The sequence below is a fragment of the Ursus arctos genome, unplaced genomic scaffold (genome assembly GCF_023065955.2).
Source record: "Ursus arctos isolate Adak ecotype North America unplaced genomic scaffold, UrsArc2.0 scaffold_25, whole genome shotgun sequence".
NCBI classification, from domain to species: Eukaryota; Metazoa; Chordata; class Mammalia; order Carnivora; family Ursidae; genus Ursus; species Ursus arctos.
Window position 1 is genome coordinate 29457806 of NW_026622930.1, and position 15326 is coordinate 29473131.

The 15326-nt window shown below is 35.4% G+C and overlaps 1 protein-coding gene across 16 annotated transcripts in view; it reads right to left on the reverse strand.

The window, feature by feature from the left end:
- The window catches only part of PCNX1 (pecanex 1), a 230249-nt gene that overhangs the window by 93287 nt on the left and 121636 nt on the right, over positions 1-15326 (reverse strand). For all 16 annotated transcript variants that reach the window (XM_057318460.1, XM_057318458.1, XM_057318457.1 and 13 more), the window contains 8 exons: positions 12389-12498; positions 11646-11751; positions 10095-10187; positions 9283-9433; positions 6667-6808; positions 5583-5760; positions 2966-3074; positions 2020-2149 (listed from right to left, as the gene is read on the reverse strand). In XM_057318460.1, coding sequence (XP_057174443.1) covers positions 2020-2149; positions 2966-3074; positions 5583-5760; positions 6667-6808; positions 9283-9433; positions 10095-10187; positions 11646-11751; positions 12389-12498 — 1019 coding nt within the window. The remainder of the gene's footprint in view (positions 1-2019; positions 2150-2965; positions 3075-5582; positions 5761-6666; positions 6809-9282; positions 9434-10094; positions 10188-11645; positions 11752-12388; positions 12499-15326) is intronic.

Sequence of the window (15326 nt, forward strand, 5' to 3'; positions counted from 1 at the left end):
AAAAGATCTTTACCTCACCCTCAACTGCTTGCTTGTATCATGAAGAGAGCTATTAACAGAGACTTCTCTTTACCTAAGAAACTTATCTACATAATGGGGCAACCTTTGTTTTCCAAACACCTCCTTTCACCTTCTTGCTAATGATCTTTCTCCCCTTTGTATCCTAAGACCCTTACCTCTCTTCTTAGTTCACAGAAGCATCATGTTACCTGTCTTTGGAATTTCCATGTCTATGTGGATTCCCCATATGTGGGCATTAAATTCGATTTTCTCCTGTTTATCTGTCTCATGTCAATTTGACTCTTAGTTGAGCTAGAAGGACCTTGAAGGGCAAAGGAAATTCTTCTTCCCCAACAACAGATATGGTTTTAGACTCTATATTCTAACTAATCTTTAGGAAACTACCATGTGTCGAGTTTAAGTGAAGGATCCAAAAAAATATCCACAATTGTCTAAAAAGGCTATTAAAATACTTCTTTCCTTTCTAAGTATGTGTGTCTGTGTGAGGCCAGATTTTCTTCATATACTTCAACTAAAACAACATATTGCAACAACAGATTGGCTACAGAAGCAGATATGAGAATCCAGCTGTCTTTTACTGAGCAAGACATTAAAGAGATATATAGAACTACAAAAACAGTGACACTTTTCTCACTGATTTTTTTTGTGGTGGGATGGAAAATACAGTAATTTTCATTACAAAAATATTTATATTAACACAACAAATTTATTGTTGCTATTTTTAAACTAATAAACATTTGAATTTTTCTGGGTGTTGATTTCTAACATAGTAACAATCTATAGATAAAACCTATATCAGCAAAAACTCTTTGGAGACTTTAATAACTGTGAAGAGAGTAAAGGGGTCCTGAGACCAAAACTGCTGCCACAGACATTATTTTGGGCTCAATTTAAGTTAGCTGAGAAGAATAGAATATAAATAACACTGAAATTCATCAAAAAGAGAAACACCACACGTGGTTTTTGATAAAAGACCAGAGCAAAAGCTTCAAATTCCCAAGCTAGTCCACTGTTTAAAAGGTGAGACTAGGGGCGCCTGGGTGGCACAGCGGTTAAGCGTCTGCCTTCGGCTCAGGGCATGATCCTGGCGTTGTGGGATCGAGCCCCACATCGGGCTCCTCTGCTATGAGCCTGCTTCTTCCTCTCCCACTCCCCCTGCTTGTGTTCCCTCTCTCGCTGGCTGTCTCTCTGTCAAATGAATAAAATCTTTAAAAAAAAAAAAAAAAAAGGTGAGACTACTACTTTCACCTATTAAATACACTAATGTGTGAAAGTATAGAAAGAAAAGAAGCAGTCCTGGAGCTGGCCAGTAGAATTAAAAAGCAATATAAGCTCTTTGTGAATCAATATATTAATACATGTTAAAAGCCTTAAAATGTTTAGTCTACATGACTCAGTAATTCCCCTTTTGGATAATCTTTTTTAAATTAAAAAAAAAAAAAGAAATTTGGAGAGATTACATATAAGGATAGTTAGCAGGCATCAGATGAAACAGCTAGCCAAAGGAACTAAATCTAAATGGAGAAAATACTTTATGCACAAAGATGGTTATTAAAAAGTTATCCTCGTGAAAAACCAGAAATAATCTATAGAAAATTTAGCTCTGCAAATAGCTATTTCTAAGAAAACTATGAGATAACTAATTATGACTGCTATAAGGAAATAACATTGTATAGCATGAAGCTTCAGAGTAGTATTAATGTGAAACCAACTCAATGAAAGAGCATTATAAGAAAAAGGACAGAAAAATGAGAATATCCAACAAAAACCAAGTTTTAAAAAAATCTTAGAAAAACTGGCAGAGAAAAATACAGAGTAGTTATCTGACTCTTCTAATTTTATATGATTTTGAAACTTTAAGAGTATTTATAAAATAGTTTTAGCAAAATATTTCAACACAAAAAATTATTAGCCATGAATTATTATAATAATGCTGTTGATAGTTTTTCTTAGCAAAGAATAAATAAAATCAGCTTTCAAATGTTTTATTGTACTCACTTATAGTCTCTCTCCCAGAATTTCACAGGTCGAACATATGAAGTGATGAATATTGCACTTCCCAGAAAGGGATTTAGAGGAGTAGAAAAAAAGGCAGATACAGCAGCCTGAACAAACAACATGGCTGAATCTATGAAAAAAACTGGTTAAGGATTTTAACATTCATTTGAGTGAGCACACTCGTGTGCACACACACACACATACACACACACAAATACATCTCACAAACATACTGTGATTACAGCAACGAGAACAATGAGGCTCATCAGAGGAATACAAAAGGGGGTGTCACTGGACAATACAAGGGGGTACAAGCGAAAAGACACAGCCAGGAAAAGTACACCCTGGCAACATGCTTTGAAGGGAGTCAAATAAATATCTGCTAATATGTATTTGGTGTAAGTCCATACATTAACTCTTGAATAAATATGCTTGGGTTTTATTTTCCAAAAGATCAAACTAAAATTTACAGACACAGAAAGTCTGCATTTCAACATCCATGTGGTCACTAACCTTTACTTTTATTTAGACAGTACTTTTAAGAAATGATGAGAATAGAAAATTTTAAACATACTTCAATTACAATCACGATTATGAAAAATGTTTGTACCTTCATTCACTTAAAAATATTTCTAAACATTTTGTATTTATTTAAAAATTCCTAGACTTAACTACTTACATATGTAAACATAAAATTTTCAATCAGCATTACTTAATTATAAAACCTTGATAATGTCCTCATGTTCAGATATCTGTGGGTCACAGATGTTAATACAAGTTAAACAATCAAAATCGGTACAGATGTGGACTCAAAGGAATGGGAATATCTGATAATTTATCACTTAGTAACCTATATTCAATGCCTATAAAAGATTACACCTACAAACCAACATTCACATCGAGGATGTGACTGCCCTTTCTTACACAACTTTTAGCAGAAGGATACGGGGCACTGCAAAGGGCTGAGCAAAAGCATGGAAAGCAGAACCCCATGTAATTTGCCATGGGGCAATGTAAGTGTATACAAACTGCAATTTATAAAGGAGTTCCCAAAGCTGTAGGAGGAAAAGAAAACAATCAGCAAAAAACTTATCATCAGATACTTGAATTAGAAAATGAAAGACCTCTAAAATGTATTTTTTTTTCTAATAGGAAAATGGCATTGAAATTATCTGCCCTTTGCATAAAAGGAAAAGACATGTCATAACTGCCAAAAGACTGGATATATATTTAAGTAAAGACAGCTAGCTGATTTATGGACTTGTGCTTCCTCTGTTTAAAAAACTCTATGCCCTCTATCGGTTATATGACTACTACTACTACAAGCAAAACACAGAAAGGTAGGAAATCTAGATGTTTATAAAGCTTAAGTAATTCATACATATTTTTATTCCAAGACACATTTCCCTCAAATTTAGTGCTTTGAAAACTGAATATGTTTTAAATGAAATGTCAAAAGAAATTTGGAAGCAGCAAGGCAGGAAATAAAGTTGTAATACAATTGTCACTGCCTGTCTGCCTAAGGATTCAGTAGTGTCAATGGAAACACAACACACATTTTAATTTTATGTAAATTAGGATGTGTTTTGTTGTTGAACATGTCTTCAAGACTGAAACAGAATGACTGTTTGCCCAAAATTGCCTCTGTAGGTCAGGCAATGCAAGGCCCAACTCACAAAACAGACACAGGATCTTAGGGGCAAGAGGTTCAGACTAATTCGGTGCCGTGATTCAGGCACTAAACACCTCATATTTAAATTGTTCAACTAATTGCAAATGAACCTGTTTAACTTCCAATTTAAAAAAGAAATTACAACCTCAACCAATTACAAAATGCAAATGAACTCCTGCATTCTTTGCCTTGATTGAAAATGATGCCGATAACCCTTGATCAGGATGTGAGCAGGATGACAGAAGTAAAAGCAGCACTTATATTATCAAGATGCCACTGCAACTGCCTAAAAGATTCTAAATGTGAACCAGACTGAACTCAAATTTTCACTGTAATGTTGAAGAAAAAATGATATGCAATTACATAGATAAGTGGTTAGTGGATAAAAGCACTTTTGTATACATTCATAATTTTTTCCTGTAAGATTATTTAATTGACGGTGCGTCTTACAATATCTTAAAAAATATATCTAGAGATCCCTTGAAAATTACTTGCTTACTATCATTGTTCAGTTCTATCAGCTAACTTTACAGAAGGCAGAGTCCTTAAGGGCAGAGCTTTCCCTATTTGCTCACTGATGTAGCCTAAACATTTAGAATAGTTCTGGAGCACTGCAGGCTCTGAAGGACAATTTGCTTAACAAATGAAAGTATTAAGAAAATCCAAACTAATGCAAATTAAGTCTATTTCAGAGATTGTTTCTATTTTATTGAAACTTTCACTTTTTCCCCAATCAGTATAAGATGCCATACAACTTCCAACCTAAATATTCAAATTTGTGAGAAACCACATGCTTCTTTGGACAAACAATTCTTTGATTAACTTTCTGGCTTCCTCTTTGGTTAACCATGCTCACTAGAAGAGGAAATAAATGATAAAAAAGCATACAAATTAGTGACTGAATATAATACTGCAGTATTTTAGAAGCTACTTAGTACAATATTTAGCACAATACTTTGAAATTGACTATCACTAAAACCTTGTTCACATTAATGGTTTTCCATTTGTACTGCTCCCATCCTAGATTAGACCTCCATCACATCTAAATTACTGTCACAGTCTCTTAAACTGTTCTCCGTACCTTTATGTTCTCTCTTCCCCAATTCATCCCAAATGTGGCTGACCAGGCTAACTTGCCTAAAATTGGGCTTTCATTGTGTTTTGTTAGCTGTCATATATTTCCGCTCTCTGTTACCTATCAAATGGGATAATAAATGTCAAAGTCCTTTTTATGTGGTCAGTGTTAACATGAAATCTAAGCTCAATTTAACTTATAAATAATCTGACTCACAACCTATTTCATTTAGAAAGGTAGTATGGTTCAGCAAAGAGAGTCTTAGAAAGGGAGGCAAAAGACCCAGGTTTTGCCATTTCATTTGTAAAAGGACTAAAAGTACCTCTCTTAGGGGTGGGTAATAAATCTTAGAAGCATTTTGTGATTTTCAGAGTATTCTGCAAATGTCAACATCAAACTAACTTCTGATTTCCTTCCACACGGCCTCACTGGCCTCAGTATCTACCATCTTCATTCAGCTATCAGGTTATTTCCTCCCTCCATCTATCCAGCAGCCCACAGCCCAGTTCCATTATTACCATATCTATTTCTAGAATTATTCAAAACCACACCCACTTTTGGATGTGGTTTTCTATTTTTTCTATATAACTTAATTTTATCTTCCTACCAATAGCAAGAAACATGTCTTTTACGGATCATAGCGACTAGCATTGTTTAGGGATTCCAAAGTGCTCCTAAATAACTGGCTGATTGAAGAAAGATATTACTTAAAAGATAATGAGGCAAATGAAATGCAAGCAGAATCCTCACTAAACAGCGTATTACTTAGGGCGATACTTTTTACAGATAGGGCTATTCCTTTCAGTGATAAATTACCTTGTTGAAGAGTATGGACATGAAGAAGAGATCCAACAGCATGGTCTCTGAAAAAGCTTCATAGTCAATTTTGAAAAAGAGCACAGTAAAGATGACTGTGACATACTGATACGTAGGGCTGCTAAAAGAGGATCGTAGCAACTTCAGACCAGCAATGGTGATCATTAAAGCACCTAATCTACAGTATAAAGAAAGCACAACTCATCAATGACTGAGAACTTCAGAAAATCTAACTTCAGAAAAATCACCATTTCATTAACTATGCTACAAAATATATGCAACAAATGTAAACTGAAAATGATTTACACAGCTATGCAAATTGCATCCTAAAATAAACTTACAGTATTTCCTTTTAACAAATGTAATGTGATTGCTATTCCTTTATATAAATAAGCATGTTTTAAAAATAAGTACCAGCATTGCAATTCTAATATATCGTTCTCCAGTTTCTGGTTATTTTTATTGCTTTAATATTAATAGCATTTAGCACATAAAAAACATGTATTAAGGGGCGCCTGTATGGCTTAGTCATTAAGTGTCTGCCTTTGGCTCAGGTCATGGATTGAGCCCAGCATTGGGTTCCCTGCTAAGCGGGGAGTCTGCTTCTCCCCCTCCCAGTGCTGCTCCCCCTGCTTCTGCTCTCTGTCAAATAAATAAATAAAATTTTTAAAACAAAACAAAACATGTATTAAGGCTTACCCAACAACATGTACCTAGTCTAGTGGATAGGTTTATAGGATGACTGCATAGGCAGCAAGTGACCACCTATTTGCCTGATTTACACAGTACACAAAAACGCATCTCTCAAACTTACCATCTAATATTAAAAATTAACTTTATTTAATAAATGTCCCCTCATAAAATATTAGTTGAGGATAAGGCATCTGGAGTAGTGATACACAAGAGCAGAAACAGATGTTCAGGCAACGAAAGTTAAAGACACAGTTTCACCTGAATTTTTTTTATCTCACAGTGCTTTGCACCAAAGAGACACTCAATTATCTGCTACTTGATCAATTTCTTAAGACATTGCTTATGACAGCCCCTAGCAGTTAAACACAGATGAGAGGAGTATTGTACTTACTCTGTATCCAGTTTTTTTGGACTAGCAATTGTCTCTGCACTGCTACTAAGTTCATTGAGAACAATCAACGGGTAGATGATATTCTTCTCCACAAAAAGAAGCCACACATGAAGTTTCTCAAACCACATCATAGTGGCTGCATCTAACAAGGAGATAGAAGAAGATCACATCATCTAATATATAAAATGCAGGCATGCCTCATTTTACTGTGCTTTATTCCACTTTCCAGATACTGCACTTTTTACAAATTGAAGTTTTATGGATACCTTGTGTTGAATAAGTCCATCAGCATCATTTTCCAACAGCATTTGCTCACTTCATGTGTGTCACATTTTGGTAATCCTTGCAATATTTGAAACTTTTTCATTATAATTATATTTGTTATGGCGATCTATGATCGTGATCTTTGATGTACTGTTGTATCTGCTTTGGGATAACATGAACTGCACCCACATAAGGAGGCAAACTTAACCAATAATGCACATGTTCTGACTGCTTTGCTGACCGGGTGTTCCCCCACCCCTCTCCCCCCTTCCAGGCTTCCCTATTCCCTGAGACTGAAATTAGGCCAATTAATAACTCTACAATGACCACTTATAAAGTGTTTAAGTGGAAGGAAGAATTGCACATCTCTCATTTTAAATCAAAAGCTGGAAATGATTAAGCCTAATGAGGAAGGCATGTTAAAAGCCAAGAGAGGAGGGCCTGGGTGGCTCAGTTGTTAAGCGTCTGCCTTAGGCTCAGGTGATGATCCCGGGGTCCTGGGACTGAGCCCTGGTGTCAGGGTCCCTCCCTGCTCAGCAGGGAGTCTGCTCCTCCCCTTCCTTCTGCCTCTGCCCCCCGCCCCCGACTTGTGCTCTCTCTCTCTCTCTCTCAAATAAATAAATAAAATATTTAAAAAATAAAAAATAAGATAAAATAAAATAAAATAAATAAAAAATAAAAGCCAAGATAGGCCAAAACCTAGGCCTCCTGTGCCAAACATTGGCCAAGTTGGGACCGCAAAGGAAAAGTTCTTAAAGGAAATTAAAAGTGCTGCTCCACTGAAGACACAAATGATAAGACAGTGAAACGGTCTTACTGCTGATATGGAGAAAGTTTTTGTGGTCTGCATAGAAGATCAAACCAGCCACATTCCCTTAAGCCAAAGCCTAATCTGAACAAGGCCCTAACGCTCTTCAATTTTATAAAGCCTGAGACAGGTGAGGAAGCTGCGGAATAAAAGCCTGAAGCTGGCAGAGGCTGGGTCATGAGGTTTAAGGAAAGAAGCCATCTCCATAACATCAAAGCGCAGGGTGAAGCCCCAAGTGCTGATGGAGAAGCTGCAGCACGTTAGGCAGAAGATCCAGCTAAGATCATTCCTGAAGATGCACTGAACAAGAGGTTTTCAGTGTGAACAGCCTTCTATTGGAAGAAGATGCCATCTGGGACTTTCATAGCTAGGGAGACATGAATACCTGGCTTCAAAGGCCAGGCTGACTCTCTTGTTAGGGGCTAACACAGCTGGTGACTTTCAGTGGAAGCCAGTGCTCATTTACTATTCCCAAAATCCTCACGCCCTTCAGAATGATGCTGAATCTACTCGGCCTGTGCACTAGAGATGAAACAACTAAGCCTGGATGACAGCGCATCTATATGACATAGTTTACCGAACATTTCAAGCCTACTGTTGAGGCTACTGCTCAGAAAAGAAGATTCCTTTCAAAGGATGCTCTAAGCAATTTTCCTAAAAGGCCCAGGAAATTTGCTTTGAGAATGCACAGTCAAGTTTGATATAGAAAGTTTTTAAAAGCTTCAGAGTTCTCTAAAAAAGTTAATTTATCTCCAAACAACTGAGGAATGTACTCTCTATCATAATTCACTAACTAAAGAAAAAGTCTGAGGAAAAAATCATTGGCTTATTTAATCACAGATATATAATAAATGGTGACATAGTTATGAATTCTTATTATTTCTCTAAAATGAGGAAATATGGTATATCACAGGTCATGGGGCCAATGAACAAAGACCAACTATTTATGACAGGCAAGACAAATCAGGGTTTAAAATGGACTGGACTTCTACCTCTTTTTGAGTCATTTTATACTTTATCCAAATCTGAATAAGTAAGAAGAATTACAAGTGTTTTAAACCTCTTTTCATTGATCTGCTCTTATATCCTTCTCTAGTAGGACATAGTGTCACCAGTGGAAACAGGAACAGAGTTCTCTCTATTCCCCCCTATGCTTTGAGCTAAAAATATTTCAAAGAGAAGTCTTAAGGAGGACTGGATTGCCTGTATATAGAAAAGAAAATTTAGGGAAAGGGTAAGGACTGGAAAAAGAAGCCACAGACATGTACAGGATTCGTCAATGAGAGGTCTGTGAAGAACAGTATAGAAAGGAAGTAAATTTTATTCTGTGGAAGTTAGCATTGCGTCACTGACATTTATACTTCAACTGAAATTAAAGCATCCTGCAAAAGGTTTGAGTCATTACAACTTCAAATCTAAGTATAACAAACACAAGCCAAAGTGTTACTTGAAGATACTTATTTAACCATCATCTGCTTAAAAAAAAAAAAAAAAGAAAAAAAAATCCGCAATATTAAAAAGAGCAGTGTTAATGAAATACTTACTCCGAACTTCATACTGATTGTACTCCACTGTCTTCAGCAGAGGGTGGGAGAAGCAGTGCCATGGTAGCTGTTTTCTGAGTTGAGGCAGCACATAATGGGTTACAAAACCCACGAAGCCAACCAATGCATACAACACATACTTGAGAGCAGGCTAAAAGAAGAAAAAAATTAAGATAATTAAGAAAATTAAAAGTGATTGAGATCCACAGAACTTCTAATTTGTCAGTTCAACTTTCTACTTATTAATAGAAAATGGCAAAAAGTCAATTTTTGAATCTAAGAACCAAACATCTGTCAACAGTTAACACCGCTTTCTTATGTGGTTTTTCTGAAACTTGTACCCGGGTTGCCCTATATGGTCAATAGGTATAGAAGTGGTGGTATGTCACATCTGACATCAATTATAAAAGACTGCAGCTTCTGTCTTGGGCTTTCTCTCTCTAGGACCACTGGCTCTGGGGAAAACCAGCTGCCATTTTGTGTGGATACTCAAGCAGCCTATGGCGACGGCCACATGGAGAGGAACTCAGATCCCTGGCCAATGGTCAGCAAAGAACTAAGGTCTGCTAAAAGCTTCGGCTGACAGCAGCCCCGTATGACTGTAGCATCATAACACAACCCAAACTTGGATCATCTAGCTAAGCTACGATCAGATTCATGACCCAGAGAAACCATGAAAAAATAAAGATTTGTGAAAACTGAACAAACGAAAAGTCATATATTTCAGCATTATGGATAAATATTACAATCGAATAAAAAATGAGTCCAAAAAGTTATTTTCCCCCAATCAAAAGATCAAAATGATTCTTTACCTGCAACACCGTGAACACTGTGCTTACATGAATAGCAAAATATAGCACACCAATAACAATGCATACTACCAGGTCAGACTGTAAACGCTCACTCTGTGGAACAAAACAGAATTATCCAACAATTACTTAAAATTTTAAAAAACGTATTTCTTTTATTCCCACTGACAAAGAAATATTTTTCCACTGATCCTATTCTTCCAGATAGTTCTTATACATAATAATTGGCTATAATAAGCTTTTTCTTCCCCAATTTCCTGATATTTTGGGTTCACACCACAATACCAAGGAAATGAAACTAGTTCTACCACTGTATAAGATATTACAAGTCTTTTATTTTACTTCAAAAGATTTTATTTTTTAAGTAATCTCTATACCCAACGTGGGGCTCGAACTCACAACCCTGACATCAAGAGTCCTATGCCCTACTGATTGAGCCAGCCAGGTTCCCCCATAACAAAGTCTTTTAGAATGAAGACTTTCTCCCCATTGATCTGTAAGTCTGATTTTTACATATGGGAAAAGGAAATGAGGTACTTAAGTCACTGTGTCAGTTATAGGGGATACTCTTTTGGATAACAAAGTTACATTTTCATTGATTTTTTAAAATGTTGAAACTGCAGGTCTTATTTTACTTACTGGATTTTGACTCTTTGAGTGGTTATAGTAAACCAGAAACGTTTCAATATCTTGACTGCTCATCAAATGACCCACAGATTTATGCTCATTTCAAGCTAGATTCAGAAATATCTTACTACGTTTAACATGAAATGTCCTTTGCTAACATGGAAACTAAAGTCAGAAAAATTTGTTTGAATTCTATTCTGAAGCAGTTTTGTATTTCTAAAGTTTCTGAGAATACGTGAACAGCTCAAGTTCAGTAAAGGTAAATATTATGACTAATTCAAGACCTATATAAATTCAGTTTTTCACAAATAGAAATAATCTAAAATAACTTAGAAAAAACTATTTTATGCTTGGTTCCATTAAGCAGATATGAATCTATAAAATTCATTTTTCAAATAATTACTAAAAGAATCCAGATAACATCGAATTCACTAAACTAGAAAATTTTTAAATTACTACATTTTCTTAATTATATTAAATTAGTACAGATAACTGCTCTTGCCTTCAATCTGAAAAATAAACACACGTACACTTTTCAGATCGCCCTAGAGGAATAAAACACACTAAAAGACCAGCAGATGATTTATAAGGACATCGTTTTTATCAACAAGAACAATAACAACAAAACCTGATTTATGTTAAAATATGCATCTTTCAAATCCTAGTTTAAACTGAATAGGATTAAGAATTCTATAAATAACTAAATTACTTCATTTCAACTAATCTGAAAATGAATGTTTAGCATACTCTTTTACACAGAAACAACCTCTGAGGAATGAGCATTTAACAGGTTAAAATTTGACATAAAGGCAGTCAATATACACCTGTACACACATTTTCCCCAATTACAAAAGGCCTTCATTATATAAAATGATGAACTGTCTAAAATTTACATCTTTCAGGTGACTGTAAAAAGCTAAAACTTACAACAGAATTTCTAAGTTTTTCAGGCAGTGGATCTTTTACTTCAGACAGAGGGTCTTCTGGATTTTTCTCTTCTGTTTTTGGAAAAATCTTGGATTGCACCAAAGAGCTTTAAATTAAAAAAAAGAAACAGAAAGGAAAAGAATTAATAAAAAATACATTCATAACCTGAAAACCAGTACTTCAAATGACAGATGAAGTTTACAATAAAAAGTCAAAAGTGTTCTAGGGGCGCCTGGGTGGTGCAGTCCGTTAAGCGTCCAACTCTTGGTTTCTGCTCAGGTCCTGACTTCAGGGTCCTGAGATCAAGCCCCAGCTGCCACACTCAGTGAGGAGTCTGGTCGTGATTCTCTCTCCCTCTGCCCCTCTTACTCATGCACACATGCTCACACTCTCTCTAAAATACATACATAAATCTTTAAAAAAAAAAAATCAAGCATTCCAAGTGTATTTAATCATTAGCAAATGATAATGTCTAAAGAGTTTACAATGCTATAAATAAGCATACAAGGAGAATATTTTTATTAAAATATATTTTTAATACTTTTTAGGAGAGAAAATGCTAACAAATATTGCCAGCCAAACTGGTTAGAGTGAACCAAAGTTAATATATTTGAAACACAATATAGACTAAGTCAACAGCACTTTGAGAAGGCAGTGGGAAAACAGATCTTGAAAGTTAAAATTTCAAAGAAATGCGAACTTATTTAAATTTCTTTAATTCGATAACAATTGATTTCACTTACAAAAGTACAGATGGATCACTGCTTTGTCGGCTGAGATGATAGGATATTGCCACTAATAAACCACAAAAAATGGAGAAAAGTACTGGAATATGCTGGCCATCCCAAGAATCCTGTTGGGAAAAAAGTTTCACAGAACAATATGCATCTAATTCATCATCTATCACATAATTCTTTTATGTCAGTATTTTGGAGGAAGATAATTAAATATGCCAAAAACTTTTTGGCCATATTATTAACCGTATTTTATTCCAGATAAATTTAGATTTATTACTTTCTGATGAGCTAGAATCTAACTACTAGATCTTCAGATTTCTTTTGGTACTAAAGCTCTGTTTATACACTAAGAATAATACATTTGCTTCTGATACATGCTGCTGTCAATTTCTTTCATATTTCAAGTGGTATTAAGCTTATGGTAAACTACATTCTCCCTTTAGAAAAACGAAATAACTTGGGGCAGCACATGTTTGGTTATACATAATAATGGAGTGGGGAAAAGGCAACACATGGTACAACACGTTAAATAATTAACAGAAGAGACACTGCTGTGCTTTTATCCTGATACCTTTGCTCATAATAGGCCATTATTTCATCTTCCAGAATATTGAGCAGGCATTCAGTGCTCTTGAATGATGAACTGCATATTCCCCAAAATAAATAATGCAAAGGCTAGCTTCTAAAGCCAACCAAACATCTGGATGTGGATATGTCACATCATGTCTGTTCACTGTAATATTTCTGGAGTCTACTAGCATGGTGCTTGGTAAAGAGTAGGTAATACTGATAAAAGGAATAGTTAATAGTTCTTAAGTATGGCCAGAGAGGTAAGCGGCATTCTATTCCTTCTTCTTTCTCTGGGATTCAAGAATGGGAAGTGGTAAGCGTGGGAATCCAAATAGTAGTTTACTATACAATTTGGTTTTTTTCCCATTTAATAATAACGTCTGGAAAACTGTTACACATCACAACATACAGGTCTTTTTGTAATGGCTACATCAAAATATCATTATCATCATACTGAACACTATGTGTCGAGCTCCATTCTTAGATCTTTGCTAAGTATTTCCTAAACAATTCTTATGATCATCCTTGGAGATACATACTATTGTTCCCCAATTTATAGATGAGAAACTCACACACAAAGAGTTCAAGTAATTTGTTCAGTTAAGTGGTGGAGCCAGGAACTGAACCTCCTGATGTCTGGATTTACTAAGAAGGAAGTTAAACAATACAGGAGTTTGAGAATGAAAGAGAGATAAATACATAAGAAAACAAAGTAAAAGAGAAAACAAAATGTATGATGGAATAGCATTTGCACAATGATTCCAAGGGAAACATATCAGCTATATGAGAGAGACGAGGAAGACCACGTGTGGTAGAGATATGCAGTGAGAGGTGAAAGAACCTGAAGCCTACAACTTCCATAAAGCACAGTCCATGGATAATGCATAAAACTTGACAACATATAAGAAGTGTAAGTTAGTTACTTAGACACCAGGAGGCAAATACCAAAAGAATCAACTCAAAGAACTGAAAATGGTTAACTCTAAGGAAGCGATAAAGAGGCAGGGGATGGTTGTTTCTGGTGATAAGTCTTGTAGAAATATCTGATTCTTTGAAAGACATACATGTACAACTTTAGGAAACATTAAAACTAATAAAAAGATGTCCAGTACAGCTGCTTTAGAAAACTGGCAATTCCATTTCTAAGGATTTACCCAAGAAAAATTAAAACATATGTGTGTTCATTGCTTTATTCATACTATTCCTAAACTCTAGGGGCACCTGGGTGGCTCAGTCTGTTAAGGGTCTGCCTTCGGCTCAGGTCATGATCCCAGGGTCCTGGAATCAAGCCCCACATAGGGCTCCCTGCTCAGCGGAAAGCCTGCTTCTCCATCTCTCTCTGCCCCTCCCCCTGCTTGTGCTCACTGTCAAATAAATAAATAGATAAATAAATAAAATCTTTAAAAAAATATATTCCTAAACTCTAAACAACTCACATGTTCACCTCTAAGACAGCAGAGAAGTTGATATATGCATACAATGGGAGTAGGGACGATTTAAAACTAAATGGGATATTTCCTGCAATAAAAAGAAACACATAATGTGGATGAATCTCAAAATGTTCTATTGAACAAAATACACCAGCTACAAAGAGGTATGATTCCATTTATATGAAGTTCAAGAGCCCCAAATCTGCAGTAAAAGTGGTTGGGGCAGGGGGGACTGAAAAAGGAACATGAGGGAAATTGCTTATGGTGATAGAACTATACCTTGCCTTGAGAAGGGTATGTATTATCCAGGTATATACACTTGTTAAAACTTATCCAATTGTGTAATTAAGATGCATGGATTTCACTCTATGTAAATTTTTCCTCAATTAAAACAAGTGTTTGGAGAAAACTAAAGATTCCTGCCTTTATTGGACAAATGTTTGACACTACTTTTTATTGCTCTCAGACAAAGGAAAAGCAACTTAAATTGATCTCAAAATCACTTACTTAGATCAAGAATTTAGAATAATCACATATTCAATATAATTCAAAAATATTTAAATAGAGAGTAACTACAACCTTTATCGAATCACTAACTTAAAAAAACAAAAAGCAAAACAAACCCACCACCTCTGAGTTTTCAACAAACTCTGATTCAGAAGTGGAAGAAAATTCAGCAACTATGAAAAACACAAGGGAAGCTGGATTTGTTCTACCCACTTGTAGTGGGTTGGAACATTTTCTCTTCACTCTGTAATGGCCCAAATTCTAGCACTCTCTTAAAAATATGAAAACATCTAGAAAGTATACACATATTACTAGAATGTACTAAAGTTGTTTTAGAAAAAAATTTCAGCTTTTAATGAGCCAAAAAGTTCAAGGAAAAATGAAAGAGCAAACACAAGGAAAGCAGAAATCAAGAAATAATAAATGTGGATGCCTGG